We start from the raw sequence: 27,046 nt of genomic DNA, 5'->3' as shown, positions 1-27,046 counted from the left end.
CCAAAGCTTCCAAGTGAACATAACAGTTCCCCTCTGTTGCTTCATGACAGTATAGCAGCAGATGCTTCAGCTGAGAGAAGAGTGGGACTGACTCAAAACAAAAAGGAAGGTGATAGAGACCAAGGGCAAAGGCAGAGTGGAAGGTAAAAACCAGAAAAGGACAGGCTTGGGTAAATGTACAGAACTGTTTTTGTCTATACAGGCTCATTCCCTGTCTGAAAAGAACATAAAACTTCCTTTTTGTTAACTGACCACTTAGTAAAGGTTATGTCTTATTCCCCTTTACTGCTCTTCCACCTGCACATGTTAATCTACTACCTTTATTTGCTATTCTTGTAGATCCAGCTGCAGATGTTTCTTTGGTGGATTCCCACTAGATATTTGGAAACCCCTCACACATTAAGGAAAATGAATGCACAGTATAGTGGGTAGTAGAGCAATCAGTAGCATCACTAATGAAGCAAGTTAGGCAAACAACTATCAAGAAATACTTTAGGTGGAGTTGATCCTACTTTGTGGTGATGGAGTAGAAAATACAGCTTCTAGAGGTTCTTTCTCGACAAATTTCTATGATTCTTAATGTAGAACAATGGAGATAATAGGGACCCTCAATTCCCACTTCCCTTGATGGCCTTGTTTGCCAACTTATTCGCTCCCTACTTTTTAACATAGAAAAGGCTAAAATTTGAAATTCAGATCTTAGGTGAGTGACAGTTCAAGGCTTATTCTTGCATTTCATAGAAGACAAGTCAGAATTGAGAAGTCACATGTTACTACAGAGGCCACTGAATTTGCAAGTGATATAACTTTTTAAAATTTTGTTTTAAAACAAGATAAACAGGATTGTTGAAAGCATCACATTTTAGCACAAAGAGGAGAGGCAGGTTCCTAATTCTAACTAAATATCATCATGAGTGAACACAGTACAATGCCTTTTATCATGTTCCTCTCCCTCAACACATGGTGTGAAGGTGAAATTAGGTTTCAGCCTCTGTTATTTCTACATTTCCCCCAACTAGGTCTAATAATTCACCACCTGTGAGGTTTTCTGCTTGCTTACTTACTTGCATGGCCAGGCAGATGGTGTTCAGCAGGATCAAAACGAACATCAGGTATTCAAAATAGGTGGAGTTGACCACATACCAAACTTTGTACTGATACTGGTTTTTAGGGATGTATCTCCGCAGGGGCCGGGCCTTCAGGGCGTATTCTACACACTGGCGCTGTGAAAGAGGCACGGTAAGTTTAAAAATCAAAAAAAAATATGGGATTGATCAGATACTCCCAGATATAAAAAATGTGTTTCAAGTATATATATATATAAAACCTATGTGTTTCAAGTTATTTTCTGAAATGACAATGCCTGGAAGAAGATTTTCTAATCTTTCTAATCTGAATGCATATATTCTACCTGTTTTAGAGATCCATATATATTTACTTTGACCACAGAGTGCTGTCACTCTCATCTAATCTCAGTGAACCAAATGGGACAGCACACATTTTTAAGTAAATACTGTCCTTTGTGCAAATCTTACAGCAAGATTTTTTTTTTTTTTTTTTTAAAGCCAGTTTTCTTAAAGATGGTAGTGAAGCCAGCTTATATTTTTTTGGCACTTTCACATGTTCCTCTATGTTTATATTTCTCTCTTAAATGTTTATTCTCAATGTATTTTCTATCCTTAGTGGCAGTAAGTTATTGTAAATTACCTGGTTCTTGTCCAGCTCACAGTTCTTGTATTCTTGTTCTCCTTGTTCCTGAAATGTGACGATGACGAAACCAACGAAGATGTTCATCATGAAGAAAGCAATGATGATGATGTAGATAATAAAGAAGATGGAGATCTCAACCCTGTGATTATAGATGGGTCCCACATCCTCCATGTGGGAATCAATGGACCTATACAGCAACCTGAAAGCAAACAGGAGCCCAATGCAGAGAAAATCTGCAGCTGTCATGAGGCCTTATAGGTGATGTTATAAAACTCAGTTTTGTGATTTTCTTGGATTGTATCAAAATTACCTCACTCACAGATGCACTGACTTGCACTGATCTGAGTATAAACTCTTGCAAAAGAGAGAACACAGCTTTTATTAACTTTATATGTTTGAACCTGTTCAGCACTTTTAACATTTGTTAACACTGCTGTTAGCATCACCTTGTGACCCATTTCAAGGGCAACCCCATGATAACCTTACATGCCCATGTCACTGACTGAGAGGAACTGTGGGAGTCCTCAGCCCCTGTGACAAAGAGAGGACAGCCTGGTGAGATATCCTGTGTCTACCCATATTGCACAGTTAGCAGTGCTGTATTTCAAAGTGGACCACTGGCTCCACGGGGAAACCTGCAGCACCTAGCAATACTGGTAAGTGCCTGACAGGCGTTTTATATCCCTTTATATACATAATATTTGTATCAATATTGTTATTACTGCTGCTACTGACAATCATTTATTAAGAACCAGAGACAGTGCTATACACTGCTTACAAGTACAGGAACCACAATTCCTACAGGTCCTGAGGAATTTACTACGTACCTAGTACTACAATGACTGCTGCTGCTATTGCTACATATAATGTTTTAGACTTTTTAAATACTTAGAATGGGAAAGTCTGTTCTCTGCATTTGAGTTTCCTCTTTTGAAATGAATGAGGACATTACTAGTGTTGCATCATCTCAAGAAGCACTCACTCTGGCCAGCCCTCAAAGGTCGAGACAGTGAAGAGGGCCATCATGGCAGTCAAGACGTTGTCAAAGTCAAACTTGCTGTTCTCCCAGCTCCGGGGCTGGATCATTGGCTGGTTGACCTCACCATCCTTGTATGTAATGTAGTACCCTCTGTGGGTGGAGAGGAGAGAGAGAATGTGACAGAACTGCACTTCCAGTGCCAGGCCCTGAGAGCATGTGGCCAGGGAAAGGGGCTGAGTGGGAAAGGTCAGACTCACCTGCATTCTGCTGCTGTCTGCTTGGAGCTATCAGTGCAGCTATAGAGTTTGCCCTTGAAGAGGAAGAAAGAAGAATGAAGCCTCCTTTCCTGACAGTGCAAGGGTTAGGGCAGGTCATGTACCAAGGTGGCTGCACTTACTACTTGCTTAACTACTATGGGTATGTTTACATGCTCTTTTGCAGGCAGATGTGAACAAACTGTATCAAGAGTTGCCTACGTCTAGGTAGTTCAAGAGCACAGGCTTTCATCTGCTTGCACAGTGTTTTTCTGTGTGTGTCCTGAGGTGCATGTGCCCTGAGTGCTGCCAAACACTAATTGTCCGAAGGGTGGTGAAGGGCACAGAAATAAAAGCAGATGTAAGGAAGTGAATGAGTAACCTCCAGTAATTAGCTGGCATACCCCATCTTCTGTAAAATGGAAGGTAGACAGCCTGTAATTACCAATCCCTTAGAACAGCCCCCTTCATTTGTCATGCCACAAGCAATTTGGAAAATAGGCTTACTGATGTTACTGGTGATTTCTTACCGTTACAGGTGAAGCACAGCAGTTCTGAAAATACCTGATCCAGTTTTGGGGAACTCCTGGTAGCAGGAGCCCAGGTAACTACGACGGTGCCCACACTGCCTTTCACACGGGAAGATTCCATCTCCCCTCCTCAAGGTTTTTCATATTTTTCTTCCCACCCGAGAAAACAGCTTAGTGTAATGGTTGGATGAACGGGTCCAATGGTTTTACCTTGAACAACTGAACTCCAATGCAGGCAAACATGAACTGCAGCAAAGTTGTGACAATCACAATGTTTCCGATGGTTCGGATGGCGACAAACACACACTGGACCACATGCTGCAAATGGAAGATAGGAACAAAAGTAACTTGCAGGACTGTTCTGAGCTGCTCTGGCTAGGAGTGAAGCCCAAGGCTACAATGACAAATACAAATATTTCATTTAACTATTACCCATTAAGTAATGTCTCAGGAAAGGGGAGAGAAAACCAACTTGTTACTTTTATCATTATAGAAGCAAGCAAAGAGTGGTAGGAAAATTCCAACGCTTAGCTCTCTGAATGGTCCAGTAGCAGAGTCTTACATAGTTGGGCACCCACCAGGCCCACAGGAAGGAATTTAACTAATAGAGTAAGGCTTGAGAGCCCATCTGTAACCCCAGAAAACATCATATAACCTTTGTGGTGAGGCTTAAACACTACTTGAACTGTTGCAAAAGTCCTTGCAGCCTGAAATAACTCAGATTTATACTTTACAGAATGCATTGGGACTCTTCTAACCTTTAGCCCTTTGGCTCTGTTGATGGCCCTCAGTGGTCTAAGTACTCGCAAAACACGCAGGATCTTCACCACATTGATGGCACTGGACCTGGAAGAAAGTATTGGAACGCTTGAGACAGACAGCAATATAGGGGGTGTGCTGCAAGGACAGATGGATTTCATCCACTCTTTCTCATCTGAAGTCCTACATAACCTTAGGATGCTTAGGGTAGCTAGAGAGTAAATTCATTTCTACTTGCTCTGGCATCTCAGGAATAAGGAAATCACTCGCTGGTGCTACCTTCGTAGGTCTTGCTTCCTGATCTATGCAGCATCAGTATACATTCTCCTGGCTTTCACCGTCTCTGTTGTATTACTGAAGGGAATGCAACATGAGCAGGGATTTTTATTTATTTATTTTTATAAGCAGGGCAAGTTGCCAAATATTCTATAGCTTTCTGATGGAAATTGTGCCAATATGTAGGCATTGCAAGACATTTTCCGACAGGGCTCATAGAGAGCTTCTCTGCTGAAATATTCACAGAAGAATGGACACTTCAGGTGACTCAGGCATTACAGGTATACTGTCCAGGTAGGTCCTATAACTTATTAAGCAAATTAGCAAATCAACCAATACAAAATGGAGTGACAGAAGCAGGCTCAACTGATGCTGCCACCAGTGCTCTGCAGATTCTTACGTAGCTTTTGAAGCACTTGATGATCTTCCATTGACCAAGACTTGTGGTATATTAGGAAGTAGGAAATCACTATCATCCCATTTTATAAAGAGGTAATGAGAGCTCTGGGAAGGAACAGTAAGTCACTTAACTGTCCTGAACTGATAAAGTGACTCAGAAATCTTGGAACAAAGCTGAGTGTTATGATTCCCAGTGGATCAAATTTCTTGTTCTCATTTGCTCTTTCTGGAAGATGTTCCCTCCAGGTCATTAGTATAGCATTTCCCAATTATCACATCCCCTCATGAGAATGAATTTTAATGCCTCTTGAATCATCTGAGAAAAATACCTCCAGGCTCATGAGAAAAATCTTACCCAGATAAGAGAATGAGATTTAGGTATCATCTCCCAGCCCAGCCCTCCTGTCCCAAAAAAACAACCGATTGAAAACAGCTCACTCACTGGATCCCAAAGGAGATGAGAGAAACGCTGACCACCAGCAGGTCTAAGATGTTGAAATAGTTTCTGCAGAAGGAGCCCTTATGGAGGAAAGCTCCGTATGCGGTCATCTGCAGGAAGGCACACGACACAAACACACTTTGCCGTTAACATCTGTTCAGAAACCAAACCCATCTGGTTGTGCTCAGAGTATATATTTGGGTAGGGGTGGTATTTCTAACATAGACAAGACAATCTACCCTCAGGCCCCAAAGGAGAAGTTGAGTCCCCATGGAGAGAAGAGAGAGTGAAGAAGACAGTAAGATAACTATGAAAGACCTAACTATGGAAAGCCAACACTAGGTGCAGTGAGAAAAATACGCACTTAGACTGCACAGAGTATATAACATACTGAATCAGTAAAGCAGCAAAAAGAGTGTTTGCAAAAACTACTCATTGCAATCCTATGCATTTATTTATTTATTTTTTCATTTTTCCAATGGCAGAGGACACTTGTGAGTATGATACTAGTATTATATAAAGGCCTCTTTAGTTAAATTGAATAAAACACATGAAACAAAAAGGGCTCTTTTGTGATGTTTTTCAATGCTTATATTGGCTGCAGTGGACAGTTGAGCTCTCTTTCTTCTTTGAAGAAAGAACAGAATCCCTCCAGGACTTCATGCTTTAGAGCTGCACTGAAGCATCAGGCAGAATTCCTGTTCTCTTCAGTTTGCTACTTCTGTTCAGCTCAATCCCATATGCTTTTTCCTACCTCTACACAGTTTCCTCCCTTTTTATTCTAGAAGCAGTTCCATTTTCTCCTTTGTTTTCCTAACAGAAGCCAAGGTAATGTTCCTTGAGACCAAGAAGCCTCTTTGTGGACATAGTCATTATGAATATCACCCAGATGAGGAAGGGAAAGATTTTACATATTTTACAAGGGAGGTCCTGCCCCTCCTGCATACAAAGGGTTATTGAATACTTGCTGGCGCTGAGGAGGATGTCACAGCTCCAGAACTGGATTAAGAACCAGTATAAACAGAAATGGGTCTCAGCCACAATGTCACAATTCTGAGCTCAGGAGAGCAAAGGTCCTGACTCTGAATTTTAGAATGAGCTCAGTTTTAGAATGCGACTAGATGAGTCTGGCATGGCGAAAGAGGGAGAAGTGATAATCTTATTTTTACCACCTACCTTAGCATCAGTAAGTGATCTAACATAACTGCTTTGCAGAAACCCCATTCCCCCAGCTGCTAATCTCATTTCATTACCTGGGTTAGGAACATAGGCTTGTAAATTCAGTCCTCTGAATCTCATCTAAGTTAGATGTCTAAAGTAACCTGAAGCAGACGTCATTAGACTGTTCCTCAATGACCAGACTCTTCCAGCTGAGAAGTATGAACTAGAAATTAAAACGGGAGTTTTCCGGCTAGTAGCTCAGGATGGCATAGCTACTAGTGGCTTCCAGCCTTGCCTACCTGTGACAATTAGGTAGCCAGAGGATGGTGGAAGGGCAAATGGTATATCAGATAATTTTTTCACCAAACATCCATGACATCAGGGAGCCAACTATCAATCAGTCAGACAGAACTGAGAAGGGGAGGAAGTATAAACTCGTCTTGGTTTAGAATTTATACTTATAGACACATTTGATTCGGGAATGGGGGGGTTCTTGCCATAACAAAGGTGGTAAAGATGCCCTTTACTGATTATATTTTGTATGGCAAACTTGAAAAAAAGGAGACACCATTGAAATCAGGAGGGGAAGCTCTGTTGAATTTAAGTTCTATGCAAACTGTGGTTGGGAGATTTTTTATTTAAGAAGAGACTCTCAAAGAGTATGTAACCTGTGTCTGCCTCCCACCTGGTACACTGAACAAAACTCTTAGGGTGCCATTTAAAACTAAACCATAACTATCTTCAATGGCATGTTCAAAACATTGCAAAGTTGGTCACCTTGCTAACGTTCATCAGAATCCACCATGGCAGTGTGGGCTTGGAGGTGTTGTCAGCAACATGGGGGCAGATAAGTTTGTTTCTCTACAGTCTTGATAATCATATAGTTATTTGTTCTTTTGCTTCTTACTGTTTACATCAACTTTTCTGTTGTGCAAAAGATTGTGCTTAATGAAAGGCAGCAGAGAAACAGGCCTGGAGAAACCCAGAAACTTGTGAGGCAGGAACTGATGGGATAAGAACAGAAGAATTTATTAAATATTAGTATTCTTTGCACTCCTCTCCCACTTGTACTTGGAGAAAATCCAAGGGTGGTGACCTAAATCCATTGAAGTTAATGGGAGGGCATCAGGAAGCTCGGAAACAGGTACTATGCAGTACGCTTCCCTGATGAAAACAGAGCAATACACCAGTGGGTTAGGTTACGTTCTGATTCCCCTAAAGTCGTTAGGAGTGTTACCATTTGCTTCAATGGCAGCAGAATTGCTACTGTAAGTTCGAACAGGTGGAAAGGTGCCCTGGTATAGAAAGCTAAGACTTGAAATGCAATTTTGATTTTAAGTGTTGCTGTTAAGATGTTTTCCTTTTTTGACAAGCCTTTTTGATAGGCTATTTGGCGTGTGCACATTCAGATTTATTGTGTAAACACAGATGCACACTGCACAGCAGCATAATATGCACACCTCTTTGGAGAATATTATGGCTTTGCTGATTTAAAATCATGTCAAAAAGCATTCCTCTCTACAAAAATATGTAGGGGCCACCCTACTTGCCAGCCTCCAGTATGGATACTGTTATTAGGGTCTTGAGTTGCAAGATCTGAGCAACCCTAAGGTGCTGCAGGCCAGCACTTAGAACTAGCCTGCTGAGAAAAATAAACAAGCTGCCAAATGAACCTAGCATTTAGAAAGCCAGAACTTTGCCCAATTACTGTTATTTAAATTATTAGGCTACAAATTTGGGAAAATTAGAGTTAAGAATGAGGCAGCCTATTTTTATTTTCTTCTGAGCTAAAACATTCTCCTGCACATTTCCTTTGGTATAGAGCATGTTTTCTGGGAAATGTGAAGCCAGGTTTTAAACAGGCAGTGCAGCAATATTCATTTGTAGCCACAGTCCCTCATGTTTCGGTGATTTGTATTCTTGGTTAACTCTCCGCTCCTAAAACATGAGCTTTTGCACTGTACTCTCTGGTGGAATCACTGCCTGGCTCCTATTTGGCTGTGCACCCTATAACCTTCCATAAGGTATTGGCTGCTCTTTGGCCCAGCCTCATGACTTGTGCAGAACTGAGACATTCTCTTTGAGTTGTAGCATGTATAACAGGAGCATGAGCTCGGGATTCTTTGTACAGCAAATAAGTCCTGTTTTGGAAAGACACGGTAGTGAGAACAGTTTCTGGAGTGAAGGCCTTTTTCTTGGTCCTCTTACTTGTCATCCTGTCATTGCATTTCCCCTAAAAAAGCATTGTGTTGATATTCGCCTTATAAGTCTGAATATCAAAACTTCACATAAGACTTCTTTTTAAGCAACTACCAAAAGCATAAAACCAAAAGATAAGCGATCTTTTGTGTAGAGATAATACTGGAGTTAAAAAAAAAAAAAAGAGAGAGCAAGAGAGGGCAAGAGAGAGAGAGAGAGAGAGAGAGAGAGAGAGAGAGAGAGAAAGAAAGCAAGAAAGAAAGAAAGAAAGAAAGAAAGAAAAAAAGAAGCAGAAAATGAGTTTATTGCTCAGATTGGTTACCTTAAGAATAATTTCTAATGTAAAGATACTAGTGAAGACATAGTCTGCATTGCCTAGGATCTGAAAAATAAGCACAATCGGGTTAGTTGTACTGAGCGTGACCCAGGAACAAACAGGCGTGTGTGTTAGCAACAGATAGTGGCAGAAAACTAGTAAGCTTGTGAACAGGTAATGGTAGAGAAGATGGGCACTTTACCTTCAGAGCAATTTCAATGGTGAAAATGACAGTAAAAACTATATCAAAATAAAAGAGAATCTGTAAAAACAAAAGGGAATAGGAGTGGGGAGGGTAGATCAGTGACTGGCCACCAGAATGGGAAATCACAGTTCAAAATCAAATGCACAAGTCTCCTAACAAGGGAACAAGGAGGGCTATATAGGAAATGGTTTTGTAATGACGTCCTGTTGAGTGCAGTGAAGGTCCTGGCACATAGGACAAGCAGCACATTACATGAAATCTTTTCGGAGTTACAATCCCATAAAGGCTGTGGAGGGAAAACAAGCTTTTGGTTGTTGTTATAGGATTTTTTTTTCTATTTTTTTTTTTCTTAATGTGATAACGCACAGACAATTCAAGTTTTTTTCACAAACAGATTTCCAAACTGAGAATACAAGGATATCTGGTCTCTCAGTGGAAAACATGAGATTTTTTCTCACTAACTGCCATTCAGGCTTGTTTTGTGTCTCTTGTGAAGGAAGAAAAACAGACTGCAAATTGATGCTCTAGCTCATTTTTTTCTATATCCTGACTTGCCCTGGATTAGGATGAATAACAAATACTCTGCCAATTGAACAGAATCACAGTGACCATAATTTGATCATGCACTAAATGTGCCTAACTTATATCTTGCATCTTTCCATTGGCATTCTGTGTAACAGGCAAGCTGAAACACCCCTTGTTCCAATGAACTTAGACCCAGTGGTGGGCATACCTATGGCATGCATAGCAGACCACAAGAAGGGGCCCTAAAGTGTCACAGAAGGCAACAGCAAGTCTGGAAGGGTTAAGTGATTTTTCTAAGTAACAGCATCAAGGATGGAGATGTCTTTCACTGCCCATTGACCTACAGCTCACAAAAGTAAATGAAAACTTTTAAACTTACTACTGGGACCAGAATTGGACTCCATTTGTTACCAATATATTCCAATATCCCAAACCATTTTGACGTTATCTATACCGCAAATGGTTAAAACCAAAAGTATTGTGCCCTTGGATTACTGTTGTTTTAGCTTAACCAAGTTCTAAACCTGAAGGCCAATATAAGGAAGCAGTAGAAACTTGATCATTTTCAAATTTAATCCTTTAGTGCTAAAATACTAGTAAACATACAGAACTATCCTTCCCATCCCACATCTCTTTATTGTATCTAGATGGTCTTGCTCTAATACAAACTCAAAGGTGGCTAGATTCTTACAGCTTGGTATGCCATGGGCAATCGGTAGCTATTGCAAACTACAGGGTTAATTTATATTGCACCCTTTAAGCATGACCCCAACCTAGAGTGATTTGCTGACAATGAAGGTCAAATGGGGACATATATCATTTACTCCTGCTGCATAACCTAAAGCCCCTTAGGTTACTGCTGGATTTTTGACCCCAAGACTTACGCAGAAGTTGTTTTCTCTTCTTTGAGGATGGCTTAGGGTCTATAATTTTTTTTTTTTTGCAAATTAAAAAAGGGCCTTTTCAAGGATGGACAGACCTCAGTTGCATTCTATATTAATTCCCACACATTATAGCTGGAAATGTCCCCTTGCATTGCTGCCTTCTAGGTCCTGACATTTGGTTATTATATCAATGGAATAATTTTATAATGTATGTGCCAAATTCATGGGTACTCTAAGGCTGCTTTGCATGACTCCATTGACATAAAGCAGCCATAAACTTGATTAAAGTGGATGATTAAGCTGGGCCTGCAGCTGCTTTACATCACCAGAGCACTGCAAAGCAGCTACGGCATACTGGTGAATCTGGCCCCAAAGCTGCAGCTAGTAAAGACATTCCATATAGATGAAATCACGCCTAATGGAAATGATCACTTCCCACCTGTGCAGGTGGTACTGTTTACCAGCAGGCATACTTATTATTATCTAAATATATATTTAATCCAGAATATATTAAAATGAAAGAGCACCTTGCCAGGATGCAAACAGGAGAATATTGTGAGACCATAAAGTTTTATGTCTTGCTTGGGATTTGAAGGCTGTTTGATCAGACTGGAGAGGCACTTCCACAGACTTGCTGCCTGAGCCCTGTGTGACACAGGAAAGATGCAGCCACTAGCCCACCCCAGGACAGATGAAATATCCAAGCCTCTTTGCTAGCCCTTGCAGGAGGAGGTTCTCTCTGTTCCTGTCTTCCTGCTCTGGGACAGTTTGTATCAACAGCAGTACAGGGCCACAGAAGGTGAACGCCTGATTATGTTGTCCCAGCATGAGGGCAAGGCAGCGTGTTTGTATTCATCTTGCTTGCTTTCCCTCCCAGGCACTGAGCAGGATCCAGTCTTACTGTTCTACTGTCAAAGTGTATAGGCAGACAACATTTGCAACCCAAACATCTTGTCAGTGTCCCCTTGCATGATACATTTTAAACACCTGTACCTGTAAAAATTAAACACATCAGTGCAACATCAGCAGGTTCAAATACACAAGACAACACTTTGCCACTTTGCACCAAAGTTTCAGCTCTTTTATCTTTCACTTTCACTTTTATCTTTCACAGTTTTCACTACTCTTTTCTTTCTTTTCTTTCTTTTCTTTTCTTTTCTTTTCTTTTCTTTTCTTTTCTTTTCTTTTCTTTTCTTTTCTTTTCTTTTCTTTTCTTTTCTTTTCTTTTCTTTTCTTTTCTTTTCTTTTCTTTTCTTTTCTTTTCTTTTCTTTTCTTTTCTTTTCTTTTCTTTTCTTTTCTTTTCTTTTCTTTTCTTTTCTTTTCTTTTCTTTTCTTTTCTTTTCTTTTCTTTTCTTTTCTTTTCTTTTCTTTTCTTTTCTTTTCTTTTCTTTTTCTCATTTAAATATCTCTGCTATAGATTGTACAGCAGATTCTGTGGAATGTCAGAAGCCCATATGCCAGCTGACATCATTCTGCAGTGCTAATACATGTTGACATACATTTAGCCCTAAATGGTGGGCACACTCAGCCATGCACAAGTGGATCATTACTGACGCGTTTGACTACTATTTAGTACCCTTCTTCAGGACAAAATGCAAAGCAATGCTGAGATACGTTCAGGAATCAGCTTCCATTAGCACCTTCTCTGCATGCACATGTGCATTTAAATGAAGGCTCAGGCCAGAATTCTTCTGCTAGGTAGAACAATGAGCATTAAATTAAAGTTTTAATATTAATAAGTAAATAAATGGCCCACTGTTTATGCCTAGAAAGTTCCTCCAGCTTAAAGGCACCAAAATGCCACTGCAGACAGCAGAGGTCATAAGTCTCATATATGACTGCTGGCAGTTGTGATTTCTGTATGACCCCAGATAAATGGAAACTACCACTGGCAGTTAAGTACTGAACATTTCAAAAGGCTAATATGAATGGTCAGGAAAAAGGTGAGAATGTATCTATGTGATGAATGCCTTCCTCTTCTTCCCCCAGCCTGGCAAGGAGAGGAGCACAGCATATTTTCTGAGGATTATCTCAAACTCAGTGATAGCTTTGCAGGTTGCACTCAAGCAGCCTGATTATAACCTTGATGACACCAATTTCCTCCAAAGTGACTGCATCAAACTCAAGAATTTTACTCCTGATTCACAACCAGTGTGAACAAAGAGAAAATCAGGCCTTGGGCTTTTTAGCTCAAAAGAAAAAAAAACAAAACCAAAAAGAAAACAAACAAACAAAAAAGTGGCAGGAGAGGAAACATTCCAAAGGGAACTTGTAAATCCCCTGAATTTGAATTATTTGAACCCCAATCAATGTTTCTACAGCCCATTTTTAATGCCTTAAATTCCAGGGAGCAATAATTTTGCTTCAGTCTCCTGTCCTTCTACCCCTAACAGACACTTCTGAAACGAACTAGAGGCCAAATTCTGCACTGATTCATGTTCCCTGCAAAAAACAATGATTTTACACACAGTGTACAAAAGGTAAAAATCAGGGCAGAGAATCACTCCCAAAGCCTCTGATGCAGTATTTTCTGCCTTTCCTGGCTACGACTCATGATCTGCTTGTACCACGCCTCTAATACACAGCGAGGGAAGGAGTATGGTAAGCATACTTGGTTCCTAAAGGAGAGGTGTCGGACGGGGTCCTCAGCTGCCAGGGAGATGCTGCTGAGCAAGATGAAAAATAGGATCAGGTTGGTGAAAATGTTATCATTAACGATTCGATGGCAGTGGACACGAAACCTGAAAGAGAGAGGAGAGGCATAACTTTATCTCTCAGAGAACAGCAAAACCTGGGAAACATTTCCCTCTTCCTCTTTTGCTGGCAAGACTGGCCCTGGAGGATTGCTCTGCAGAGCAGCTTCCCTCTGCCCCTGCAGCAGGGAGAGCAATGGCCCAGGCAGCTCTGCTTTGCCCTGCTAGGTGCTGGGCAGCCTTGGCTCTCTGTGTCATGCAGTGATGGTGACTGGCTGCCTGCAGGACTCATGCTTGGTGTGTGATTTAGATATGTGCCTTCCATACAATGATAGCAGGATATGAGGAGTTAAACTTTATAACAGTCCTATGGATAATTCTAGAGGCACTTCATTAATCTATTTACCTCTACTTTTGGCTGTTAAGCCTCCAAGCCCCTATTATAGCAATTTTACAGATGATTGCAGAGGTTAATTTACTTTTCCAACAAGCAACAGTGGGTGGGTGGCAAAGCTGACATTAGAGTCCATGAGTCCCAGTCATCATCAGGCTCTCCCTGTTGCACATACCAAGAAGGAGTGGCACAAGCCCTGCTGAGGGAAGACAGGCTCTGAATTCTGCTGTGCTTTTACGGCCCTGCCTTACTTTCAGACTGTTTGGAGGCAAAGTCCCCAAGGGAGACATTCGGATACATGACACTGTACAGATCACTGAACAGTGAGATAATTTCTGAACCTTTAAAAGATATATTCCCTTGTGGGCCCTGCTCAGCCCTCCACTCATGGCACTGATCTCACGCATTGGTATTGGAAAGAGAAGTGGGGCAATGTGAAGCCACACTGTATGGAGAAGCCTGAGGGAAGAGTGTGAGAGAAAGACAATTCTTCTCAGCCTCCCCTCAGTTCTATGGACTCTTATCCTCCTCGTTTCTTTTCTTGCACGCTTGTTCTTGGTCAGTGACAAGCAGAAAGACAGGAACTCCTTACTGGGAGTATTTTTTGAGAAGATATTAGGACAAGAAGCTCCAGCCTCATGCTTGCCTGACTGCACGATGGCTTGCTTGCAGTTTGGACCTGAATTTGTTGGGTAGTTCCAATTACTGACTTGCCTCTGAGGCTGTTATTTCCAAAGCTTTGATGATTTGTGTCTTCAATCAGACTTGCAGGTGCCCTGTCCTCCCACTTAATGCTGTCAGAGTGCTTTCTACATTTCTGCTTACACGGAGATTTTATGCCAGGGTGAAAGACAGAGTGGTCAAAGGTGGTCTCTGATATTAACTTTTGGAAGGGAGCTCTGCACAACATAACCTTTGGGGACCACTGTGAAAGGGGTACCTGCTCTTCTCCTCCTTGCTGCAGCTGAGCAGCCTCTTAAATACCTGTTGTTAGGACTGAAGATGAAAAAAGCACTGGCATCAGGCATGGGCACAGCCTTTTCCTTGAGGTGCAGTTCAGACATTGGGCGAGGTCGAGGGCCAACAGGCATCTCAGGTTCTTCCTCATCTTCCTCTGCTGCAAGAAACATCTTTATTTTTTATTTCACACAAAATGCTTTTATTTTATGCATAATACTACCCCTTATAGAGTACCGTGGCATTTGTTTCTGTTGGAACTAGAGCTAAAAACTTAGAATCATCAAAATAAGATGATGAAAGCCTGAGGTTCCTTGTCCACTTCCCTTCTCCAAGGCACCATCCACTGCCCAGCGTCCATCCTGGCAAATATAGATCTAGTCTGTTTGCAAAACCATCAATGCTGATAAATCCACAATATCCTCACAACAATCTCCTCATATGCTTCACCGTCCCTTCTGCAAAATAGCTTCCCCTAATGACTAACTTTAATCTTTCTTTTCTTGCTGTAGTCTAAATCCATTATCTGTTGTATTTTTTTTTCATGGACACAGAAAAAGAGGTAATTCCCTTCCTCTTGCAGAAGGCTTTTACATAGTTGAGGACCATTACTATGTTTCTGCCGGGCTTTCCTGTTCCTAGACAAAAACAAGTCTTTCCTGAGGTGCTTTGTTTTCTAGATCTCTGATCATTCTCACTACTTTCCTTTGGATTGTCTGCAGGATTAACCTGCAGTTGAGGTCCTACTGGTGCAAAGGAGAGTTAATTACCTCTTATATTTATAATACTGTTTTCCTGTTTAAATGTTCTTCATGGACACTTCTTTTATTCACATTCTTGTATTAATTTGCCATCAGTTTCTGATTTGCATGAACCACAGATTCTGTACCACAGAATGGTTGCCTAGCCTGTCACTTCCCCCTGCATTTGTGCTGCTGACTATTCCCAAGAGTGACACTTTGACCTCATCCTTATTGAACTGCATCTTATTTTCTTCAGACCCTTTCTCCAGCTTATCAGGACCTTTCTTTCTCCTCTTTGTAAGAGCTCTTCATGAAGCCATTGCCACATCACTGAGTACCCTCAAGGAAGAAAATGTAGAGATGGAAGCTAAGTGGCATGTGAAAGAGAACCTTCCACCTTTGAGGATTTCTTCTACCTGCTGAAATCAGATGCTGTTTTGTAAATGATATGATAGGATTTTGATATTTTGAAGTTTGCAATCCTCTCATTTAATTAGCAAGACAGGAAGAAATATTTTAAGAAGGGTGCCTGACAGGTAAGATACAACTGATTCATCTTCCAGCCAACGCAAAGGCGGAAACACTAGTTAAAAAGGTTTATCTTAACTCCATGAAGTGAAATAAATTCCAGAAAGAATCTATTCCTTTAGGATTGGATATGGTACTTGCTCTGGTAATGGATGCATCAGAAAGATGCTGGTGCGTCTATCAACATAGATCCCGTCTAGATGTCAGAGACAGGAGAAAAGTGGCCTTTTCAATGCATGTCATTATGGCATGCAAATAGGATTCTTTCTTTACACTTCTGGTAGCAAGAGTTCAGCTAAATTCACTTGATAGATCTTTGAATAAATGTTTGATCTGGTACACAGAGTTTGGACTTTCTAAGCAGGTCCATTTTTTAACAGCTCAATTTCATGTTCTAAAACACTTCATAATACCCATTCTACAGACTTTATTCTTTCAGAAGTAGTTTTGTGCATAGTACTTGAAAAAATGTTGTTAATGTTAATGCTTATATTTATATAATATTACAACACTTTGCACTTGCACCTCTTATCTATAGATTTCAAAGTGGGCTGACAAGGACTGAGGTAAGCACATTCCTTTTCTTTAACAGTCTGGAGTACTTATGTCCATGATCATGTAGGACGTTTGAGAGCTTTCACTTAAAAGACTAGTATTCTGAGTCCCAGTTCTGTGCATTTATTATAAGATCACTCCTTTTCTTAAAGAAAGCTTTTCTCAAAGTGTTTTTTATTTTATTTTTTTTTATAAAAAAACTTTTTCAAATGGGTATGAAAAAATGCCTCAGGAAAATGGACTCTTAGCAGAAGGATCAGCCTCATAAAGACCATAAGGAACATTGCTTCTCTCCTCTTTTTCTAATGTCTGTCACAGAGCAAGAAATATATTAATGATTATAACAGCCACCTATCTTCAGACTGGAAAACACATTCAGTTCCTCAGTTATGGAGCAAGAATAATGTTCTAAATGATTTTCATATAAAGTAGGGTCTAGGGCACATAAAAAATCAAAAACTGAGGGTCAAATACAGAAAGGATAACATGATTACAGTTTCAGCTCAGGTCACTGCCTAAGCTATCTACCAGTATAAAGAAACAACATGCTGCACAGTTGCCGGCATTCATACAAGCAAAGGTCAACACAGTATTCCCATGTTGGTTGGGGAACTCATTATCTGCAATCTTACACTTTTTCTCTTTTTTCTATACCTAAGGGATATTAGTGTTTAAAAAGTGACTTTTCTATTCAAGCCTCCCATGGAATCATGAAGAAACATGACTGTGAGCTGCCAAGTTCAGTTCTAGTTTTGAACTCTCCTGAAGTTCAAGGAAATTTAAATCTGGGACTGTCATCTTGAGTTATACTTCATTAGAACAGTTACATCCTTTGGTTGTGAAGCCATAAGCACAAACAAGCTTCAGTGCAGCATCAGTGATATATTCAATGGTGAGGATTTTTTTTCTTTTTACTATACAAAGACCAGAACTCTTGGGCAAGGACATTGCTTTGCTTCAAGCTTCCATGAATCATCCCAAGCTTTTACCTTCATCTGACGTTCTGAATTCTTTGTCTGTTTCTGTACCAGACTGCAAGACTTGCTCCCTGTCTTCCTATAATAAACATGTCATCATAATAATCCTTCTAGTGTACACAAATCTCTGGAAGAACTAGTCCCTCCCTCCAGCAAAGTGGCTAGGTAAACTGATGAGCTGCAAGTACACAGTGTATTCTGGGGGCTAAGAGCTACACCATGCAGCAAATACAGTCAGAAGAGGTTACTGAGAAAACTCTGGTTGAGGCAATAGAAACTTCATAGGAAATTGAGTGGGGTAGATGCAGAGAATAAAGGGAAAGCGAATAAATTGACCTTTTCAGTTGTTTCTGTACCCTAGGTTAGTTTGAAGGTTGTTTTCAGGGGATGGAATGATACACAGCCATGGGAGGTTTAAATCATAATCTGAAAATTGGTAGAACTTGCTCACTGCATCTAAGAAGCAATGAGATGTTTCCCTCCAACAACAGTTGAAATGGATCCACATGTGGGAAACGGGCAGAAAAAATGTTTTCCCAGGTGGGCCATATGTGGCTGCACAGCAATCAGCAGAAGGATTCTGGGCTGGTCTGTGGCCACAGGGGAGCTGATGAAGGGACAGGGTACATGTGGGGATCGGGAAATTCTTGCTTGCTAATGCCAGAGAAAGCCTTAGAGCTTTGTTCCCCAGAACTGACTACGCAAGACAGATGTGACGTGCTATATCAGCTCTGAGAGGGCCTTGGTGTTTCTGAGCTTCATATTGCAGAATGGAGTAGATGACTATGCTAAATAGTATCTAATAAGTGATTTACAAAACTTTACTCCATCTGAGCCTTATGGTAACTTCCGTGAACTCTGAAAGAAGTGGTCAGGCAATTGTGCGAGCCATTAGATATTATTTTCAGGAAAAAAGAAAAAAAAGGAAAAAAAAAAAGGTTTTCAGAGTTCTCTTTTCAGGTTGGAAAAGAGAAAAAGTAACTTCACTCTTCACAAAGAGTAGAAAAACAATTCTGGGAACAGCCATGGGGGCCTGTTTAGAAATGGCATTATAAAAAGGCAAACCAAGATGCTGTCCCTTTGCGTTGATAATGCTTTAGGAGATAGGAGCATCCATTCAAATGTCAGGTTCTGTTGAAAAATATGCCAGTCCAAGGATTGGTACTGCAAGGCAGGAGTTTTAAAATGTCTTTACTTAATTTTCTGCCTTCTAATCCTACACATGGCTGCAGATAAAACATCGATGACATGAATTGTAGATATAGCATTTGTCAAATAGACAAAAATGTAGATACAGCTTTTGTCATGCTAGGCTATTTCTAAGCTGTCTACAGAAGGTAACTAAAATGTAATTCTATTATCAGTAGGCTTAAATTTGCTATACAGGTGGGTGTATCTTCACTTGAAAAAATATAAAGGTCTGCAAATCCAAGCCAGCTGAAAAACAGAAACAGAACTACCTCAGCCTGTTTTAATTTATGCTTGTGACTAAAGACTCCCCAGAACACATGAGCAACTGGGGATGGGTGTGCAATAACTGCCCTGTGCCTACAGGGGTGCTTGGAAGATTAAAAACAGTGATCTGCTTCAGGAACTGCTAAAACTGTATTGCATGGTATTGGAAACAGTCTGTTACTGATTAATAGGCTACAAATATGGATCGATACAAGTATAGCAAATGCACAGATCTTTTGTACTGAAAATCAAATTCAATGAAGTTTTCCTTTTTGCCTGTCTGAAACTCTTGTCCATCTATTTAAAGTGAACTATTGTGTCTTTTTTTCACTCTATCACATCGACCTATTAACAGACATTTATTAGGAATCACACAATAGAAAAGAATGTGATTTATTACTTATTACAGCCTGTTACATTATCATAGAAATGAAGAAGGGCAGAGCAGCAAAGGACAACAAAAGGCCCTCCAGTTCATGCTTCTGCCAAGCTAGGATCAACTTACTATTATATTCAAGCCTTTTCTTGCAGATTTTTTGACTTCTGACCTGTTCTTAACATGCAGGGTTTCCACAACCTTCTTCACAATCTTTTCTAGTCTTCACTGTTAGAAAATCCTCCCCAGGTGTTAATCTGTTACTTCTCTTATTCACAATGGAGATGGAGATAATTTTCCTCCTGCCTCTAACAGCCTTTTATGCATTTGAAAATATTTCTCCTGTCTTTCATAACTCAAACAAGCACAATTCTTTCAATCTTAGTTCCTGTTTCCTTCCTGTATTGCATTCACCATGACCTGTTAGACTCTTTCCAATCCAGCCCCACTTCTCTTTAGGAGGAAATTCTTCACTCGGAGGGTGGTGAGGCACTGGAACAGGTTGCCTAGAGAGGTCGTGGATGCCCCATCCGTGGAGGTGTTCAAGACCAGGTTAGATGAGGCCCTGAGCAAACCAATCTAGTGGGTGGTGTCCCTGACTATAGCAGGGGGGTTGGAACTAGACGAGGTCTAAGGTCCCTTCCAACCTGAGCCATTCTATGATCCTCTTAGGTAGAGCACCCAAAATAAGACACAGAATCTCAGTTGAGATCTTATCAATTGCTAACAGAAAAAGAATTGTTTTGCTCTGGTTAGCTTTCATTGGCCTGTTAGAAGAAATCCATAAAGGGAGTAAAGAGTTGTTTTCGCCGCTTATAATCTCAATATTTGTTTGCCTTTTGAAAGGCAGTAAAATGTTGTTGACTCCTTTTGAGCTTGTGATCACAGGATTTAGATTCTTTTCTCAAGCACTGTTACCTTACTACTATCACCTAAGATCCTTTATTTTTGAATTATTTATTCCTGCCTATGTAGATCCTAGTACTTTCATTTTATTTAGACCATTTATCCAGTTCCTCAGCAGCCCTTCGAATTCTAATGCTGTCCTCCAGCATGCTTCCTGTCCCTCCTAGCTTCATGTCATCTGCAAATGCAATAGGCATATTTCCTCTTCAATCACTCAGGTCATTAACATTGAACTGAACTGAACTCAGGACAGGCCTTTGAGCCATAGTACCTCACTTGTGCCATCACTAATCTCCACATAAAGGGTCTGACCAATTTCTCTCCCAATCATCTAAGCCATGCTTTCCTAGCTGGTTTATGAGAATGTTATAAGAGACAGTCAGAAGCCTTAGCAAAGTTAAAGCATATGATATCTACTTCTCTCCTGTCTTCAAGTTTTTTCAGCCCCTTTTAGAAGAAAGTGGTTTGATGTGATTTGTTCTTGGCAAATCCATGTTCCTGCTAGTCTTCTTCTTACCTTGCAGTCTTATAGCTTGTTTAATCATTTGTTCCAACAATTTTCCAAGAATGGAAGTTGAACTAACTAGTTTATAATTCCTCTGCTCCACCCCTACCCACTATTTTAAAGACACAGCCTTCAAAAATTCTCAGAGAAAAACTGCTCCATGTTCTGAGATTGCTTCAATCATTTTTTTTAAAGTATTTGAGGACGAAGTTAATTAGGTCCAACTGACTTGAAAACTAGTCTAATGCTCTAGCTCATTTTTTTCCAACTTTAGGCTAAGAGCTTATGCCTTTGAATTATACTAATAGTCACACTGTCCTTTTTAATTAAAAAAGTGCAAAAAGGCATTCAGCACTTTTCCCTTCATAAGTATCTGTTGTGGGTCTTCCCTGACCTCAGAGTAATGAAAAAGTAGACTTTTTTTGAAAATAGAGTTGTAGTCATGTAATGCGTGCTGAACAGAGAATCAAATCAAGTACAACTAATTCCTATAGGGATTCTGAAGGAAACGTGGGCAAGTGAAGTGTAGCTAGCAGGTTGAGGGAGGCAATTCTCCCCTCTACTCTACTCTTATGAGACCCTACCTGGAGTACTGCATTGAGGTCTAGGGCCCCCAGCACTAGAAGGACATGGACCTGTTGGGGTGGGTTCAGAGGAGGGCCATAAGGATGATCAGAAGGCTGGAGCACCTCTCCTATTAAGACAGGCTGAGGGAGTTGGCATTGTTCAGCCTGCAGAAGAGAAGGCTCCACAGAGACCTTATAGCAGCCTTCTTTTACCTAAAGGGGGCCAGCAGGAAAGCTGGGGAGGGACTCCTGGTCAGGGAGTGTAGTGATAGGACAAGGGGGAATGGTTTTAGACTAAAAGAGGGTAGATTAAGATTAGTTATGTAGGAGAAATTCTTCACTCAGAGGATGGTGAGGCACTGGAACAGGTGGCATAGAGAAGTTGTTGTTGTACCCTCCATGGAAGTATTCACAGCCAGGTTGGATGGGGCTGTGGGCAACCTGGTCTACCGGGAGGTGTCCCTGCCCATGGCGGGGGGGATGGAATTAGATGGTCTGTCTTTAAAGGTCCCTTCCACCCAAACCTTTCTATGATTCTAAGTGCATCATCTTCTCCCATCATGAAGGCATTATACGTTCAGCGTGCCTGCTACCACAGTTTGGTTATATATGCACTAGCAACTGGAGCTTCAATTCTTTGAATCAAGAATGAGAGGAAACTGAGAGATACCTGGTGCTTCTGTTGTGGGATATGGGCTCTTTTCTTCGTTTTCATTTGGCTGATAATCATCCATGTTGATCTAACAGAAACAGAAGAAGAGAAAAAGCCTTTATCAGACAAGGCAGAGAGTTTTCATTCCCTCAGAAACCCAAGCTGTTCATGCTATCACTGCATAGAGAGTGGTGGCTGGCAGCAGACCTTGGTAGCAGGCGGGGATTCTCCATCAGCAGTGATTGATTTCAGCTCAATTTTCTCCTCCTTTGTCTCCTCCTCCACAGCTGTTTTTTCTATCTCCTGTTTCTTTTCAGGACTAGCAGTCCTAACAATTTGACAAGATAAAAAGCAAACAGTTACAAAGGTGAAAAGCTGTTTCCCTTTCAAGAACTTCATGTAGTACAGCACACACCATGAAAACGATCAGCTGGCTGGCACCTCCATTCTGAGTCCAGCTTATATATCAGTGGCTCCACCTTGTCCTCATCTGCAGGCAAAGGCAGAGACTGCTCTAATTTCATTTATTTTATAGCTTTCTGGATGGCGTGTGTGTATGTGTGTGTGTGTACGTGCGTGCATGCATCTGTGGAAGTAAGTGCCTGTGTGTTTGTGTATATGCATACTTAGGTCTATGACCAGGTATCTCCTCTTCTTTCATCCAGCAACAATGGAATGAAACATTTTCAAGCCCTCTCTTGTGGACTTCCACTAGGTTGCCTACAAAGTTTTGCCCCTCACTGCATTTCCACAGGGAAGGAAACCCTCCTGACTGGTGTGCAGGACAGAGCAGAAAGATCTGCGCAAGAGAACCCCTCCAAGCAGCCTGGAAGAAAGTGAGGAGAAATAACCAGTAAGGAGAAGCTTCCCCACTGTGGCAAGCAGAGAATGAGAGAGAAGGTCTACACCCAGCTCATGTCGCCTAAGAGTCTGCAGAAACACTAAAAGAACTGGCCAGAGTCCTTTGCTAGCTTGTGACATCAAAAGAGAAGGAAGCCTCTGAATCCTGTGTTATGGGAATCTGAAAATATGCCTCGTGGTTCTGAGCAATCAAAAGGCAAGAGGAAGATTCAAATGGGGTTGTCACACTGAAACCACTTCACACTCATTATCTACTGATGCCCTGAAATCTCATCAGTCACCTAGCCTTCATTTCCTCTGCTCACATCTTTGCAACTGTGGAGATTCCCAACTCCTAACAACATCTTGTCTTTTAGTTTGAATTCTTTTACTTAAAAAAAATTACATAATTCTATACATAGTTTTATTAATCATATATATGTAATCTATATACATTCAGAGAAAAGTTATACATATTACATATATGTACATACTTGCACATATATATGTGCATAATGTGTGTATATATATGCATGTACAAATGTATGCATATGAACGTAGATAGATGTATGCATATGGATTTACCTAGCTAACTTTTTCCTTTCTTTTTCCTCTTCCTCCTCTTTTTGTGCAGATGTTAAACTCTCGGCATCAGCAAGGTTGTCCACAGCAATAGCCAAAAATACATTCAGCAGGATATCTGTGTGCTACTTAAAGAAAACAGGCTTTGAAAACTGCAGAACAACATTATACCAAAGGTGTCTTAATTGATTTTTTTTAGCAACTTGTCATCAGATCTCTTCGCTTTTCCAAACTTTCAGTTCACACAAATGTTCAGAGCACACATATTGAGCATGCACAAACCTACACCTTCCAACCAAATGTCTAACACACTATGTGGGGTTTCCAAATTTTACAACAGAATGACTGATAGAAAAGATCCAAGTCCAGACTTAAGCACTTACATTTCAGTTTTTGGTTTCCCCAAAGAGCCCTGTTTTGTGCAACAAATCCCGCTGAGGATAAGGGGAGCTCTAGATTCTTTCCATCTTTGAAGGCTCAGGTAATTTTTTATTAAAGCACTCATACTAAAGAGCCTCATGCCATTAGGCACCTGGGTTTTCCAATTCTGGACTACATATTTGAGTTGAACAACCTCATGATAACCTTTCCCACAGTCATCGGTAGGTTTTAAGGACAGTAAGGATAGCATTTCTGAGGGGACCAAAAGAAATTCATTTGAGTTGAGTATTAAAGCGTTGAGCTGGCAAATCTGCCATCTCCTAGCACAGAGCCCATGTATGGGAGCCACATTATAAACCAGCCAAGCACATGCAGCTGAAGGGTAAGGAATCAACTGCTTTCTTGTCATGCCAGTCATCGTTCAGATCTCATGTTACAAATCTAAACACCAGATTCTTTTATAAATTTCTTGATAGTGGGTCTTATTACACCATGATAACTTCTAAGTAACCTCCAGTTTAAGGCTTAGCTTGGAAATATAGCCACTGCCCTCACTGAGATCCAAGGTCTAATGGCTAAAAAGTCAGCCAGCATGTGAAGCTGGCTCACATTTTCCCCTGTAGTTCATAAGGAGATCCAAATTGTAGCTTTTTTAAGCTGTCAGGCAGACTGCCTCCCTTGACCTTCAGATAAGTGGAATTGCACCATCTCACTTTGAAGAGAGGGCATGCAGGTCAACTAAAATGTCACATAACAGGGTTTGAGAGATCTAAATTATGAGGAGAGGCCAGAAGAGCTGGGCTGAGACTACGAGGTAGCTTTATAGAAGAATTGGTATAAAAAGAGATGTCACCTCTGACACAGGAGGGCTATCTGTTAGGGAAGCAGAAACTAAACATGAACAAATTTGGAGCAAACAGATATGGAACAGAACCATAGCACTATGTTATATGCAAATTCCTATGAAAAGACACTCACAGCCTAATCGTGCAATGTGCTTTGTACGTCTGGGTTAGGTACAGTGCCCTCACTTCACCTTGAAGCCAGAGAGAACTGAAGTTACTTAATATTATTTCAGGCTGGTAGATAACAGAGTACACGATTTTCTGTTTGAAGAACACACAGATTGCAGTAAGTGAAATTGAACATGGTTCTTGTTCGTTTATACATGAGTTAATATATGATCTCACATAAATCTATTATGTCAAACATATGTTACTCCTATTACAGCATTTGTATATAGCATATTGTAGATTATACATATTTTTATTCCACATAAGGTTTGGATGAAAGCACATGGAATATGTTACTGAAATGGCAATTGAAGCAAAAATACATAGTAAGTACTGCAGGTAGACAGAGAGATCAGTTTATGAGGAAGGCAGGAAAGGAAGACCTATGAGTGAATTAAGGGGAATAAAAAATAAAAACACTAAACACGTAAAGATACTAAATAAAAGCTAGCATACAGAACTGGCATGTAGTTGGCTCTTGCAACTGTTTATATGCCTGAAGACTTAGCACTAGCTAAAATTAAACAAACTTGTTTAACGTTTGGTAGTGCAAAGCCAAAATCCAGAGCTAGGGAAAAGGTAAAGATGTAAGGCATGAAATTCATTATTTTCTAATACAACAAAGTAGTAAAGGGTGACTTTAAATTCAGCCCCACTTGGAGAAAAGAGTAGCATCAAAGGATACAGTTTCCACAGATGAAGAGGATGATGAAGTAAATACAGACCAACATTCCTGGAAAAGAGGGGCCGCCATAAGCCATGATCCCATCATACATCACCGAATTCCAGTCCTCCCCAGTCAGGATCTAAATGACACATTCCCACCAATAAGGGACACAGTGTTAGACCACACAGAGAATTTGAAAACCCCATTAACACAAAGATATCTACTATCCTAGAGATCACCCCCTCCCCCAAGATGCTTGGAGACTCTGGCTGTATCCATTCAACAAATTAAAAACAAAAAGAGAGAATGTAGAAAGGGCGCCCAAAGTGTTAAAAAAAAAAAAAAAAAGAGATGCTCCCTTGAAGACTGATGGTTGAAGCCAAATGGCTCTCCAAGACATCTTTGTTTAAGTCTCCCCACCTCTCCCAGGCACTTCCCTCCCACATGTCTGTTGTTTTGGACAAGCTGTGCAACCTACAGCTTTGAGGACAGCACTCAGCACAGCCTGACACTTCCTTTCACCTTGCACGTGAAATCATGATCCTGATGCTGTCGGCTGATCACTCTCAAAACTACAGTCAGCTTAAAGGCTATTTAATTTCTTCTCTGGTGCAGTGAGCAGATATTTGTTCCCCAGAACCGTGGGAGATGAAGGGTTGGGCTTTGGCATGCCGGAAATGCGCTGGGACATGACAGTGGCCATTCTCTTGTATGACCCTGATAAGCCCTGGTGGCCTTGCTACACATGGGCCTTAGCTTATTTCCCCACTTTGGGAGGGAATATCCCCATGTTGGCAACATAGAGTGGTGCCATGCTCCCAGAGCTACTAGCATGGTGTAGTCTCTGGGACTGCCAGGTGGCAGAGGAATGGTGCAGGACCTGGTCTGTGTCTCTCCGTGTAAGCACAAAGTCTTGGTCCCATCTGCACTGCTTATGCTCTTACCTGAAACACAGTGAGGAGGGACTGGGGGAAGTTGTCAAATGTACTCCTCCTGGTCTGCATTTCGTCAAAGTTAAACTTGCCCCCAAAGAGCTGCATCCCCAGGAGTGAGAAGATGATAATGAAGAGGAAGAGGAGCAGCAGCAGGGAAGCAATGGAGCGAACTGAATTCAGGAGTGAAGCCACAAGGTTGCTCAGGGAGTTCCAATATCTGGTCGAGAAAATAGAGGCAGTTAAAATTTCTTCACTCTAAGACAGGTGCTCATGGCCTGCACAGGATATTGGTTCAGGCTGCCTTCTGTGTATAAGCAGGCATTTCCAAACACCCTGTTAAGCAGTGAATCATTGATGTTCTTCCCTAAGATAATGAGACCTACCACAGCTAATGAGTAATTTTACTACCACACATGTACATGCACAATTCCCTCCACCCCCACCCCATACGCACACCCAGAAGATTATTGCAGCACTCTCCATCTAAGTCTCTGCAAATCTTATATCAATATACAGTGATTAGTTCTTGCTGCTTCAGTGAGTTACATTCTAACCAACCTCATTACAACACTCACAGATGTTATGGCATGCCAGAATACCTCACTCCAGAGAATGGCCTGTAATAACTAGCAGGAGCAGATGGGGAAACAGTTTGGATGCAAATACAAACTTGTCCAAAATCTG

At 40.9% G+C, this 27,046-nt stretch overlaps 1 protein-coding gene across 32 annotated transcripts in view; it reads right to left on the bottom strand.

Moving 5' to 3' along the window:
* CACNA1C (calcium voltage-gated channel subunit alpha1 C) overlaps positions 1-27,046 on the bottom strand; it is a 482,661-nt gene that overhangs the window by 73,721 nt on the left and 381,894 nt on the right. For 15 of the 32 annotated variants that reach the window (XM_066990241.1, XM_066990240.1, XM_066990272.1 and 12 more), the window contains 15 exons: positions 26,372-26,579; positions 25,446-25,566; positions 23,370-23,484; positions 22,152-22,272; positions 21,963-22,032; positions 14,709-14,841; positions 13,249-13,378; positions 9,029-9,088; positions 5,350-5,456; positions 4,232-4,319; positions 3,684-3,791; positions 2,947-2,999; positions 2,693-2,839; positions 1,708-1,909; positions 1,065-1,223 (listed from right to left, as the gene is read on the bottom strand). In XM_066990241.1, the coding sequence (XP_066846342.1) occupies positions 1,065-1,223; positions 1,708-1,909; positions 2,693-2,839; positions 2,947-2,999; positions 3,684-3,791; positions 4,232-4,319; positions 5,350-5,456; positions 9,029-9,088; positions 13,249-13,378; positions 14,709-14,841; positions 21,963-22,032; positions 22,152-22,272; positions 23,370-23,484; positions 25,446-25,566; positions 26,372-26,579 (1,822 nt within the window). Of the gene's footprint in view, positions 1-1,064; positions 1,224-1,707; positions 1,910-2,692; positions 2,840-2,946; positions 3,000-3,683; positions 3,792-4,231; positions 4,320-5,349; positions 5,457-9,028; positions 9,089-9,224; positions 9,285-13,248; positions 13,379-14,708; positions 14,842-21,962; positions 22,033-22,151; positions 22,273-23,369; positions 23,485-25,445; positions 25,567-26,371; positions 26,580-27,046 lie in introns of all 32 variants that reach the window. The other 17 variants (XM_066990239.1, XM_066990253.1, XM_066990261.1 and 14 more) reach the window with 2 other exon arrangements.

Source organism: Anser cygnoides, chromosome 1, assembly GCF_040182565.1.
Source record: "Anser cygnoides isolate HZ-2024a breed goose chromosome 1, Taihu_goose_T2T_genome, whole genome shotgun sequence".
Lineage (NCBI taxonomy): Eukaryota > Metazoa > Chordata > Aves > Anseriformes > Anatidae > Anser > Anser cygnoides.
This window is presented reverse-complemented; position numbering and strand designations above follow the sequence as displayed.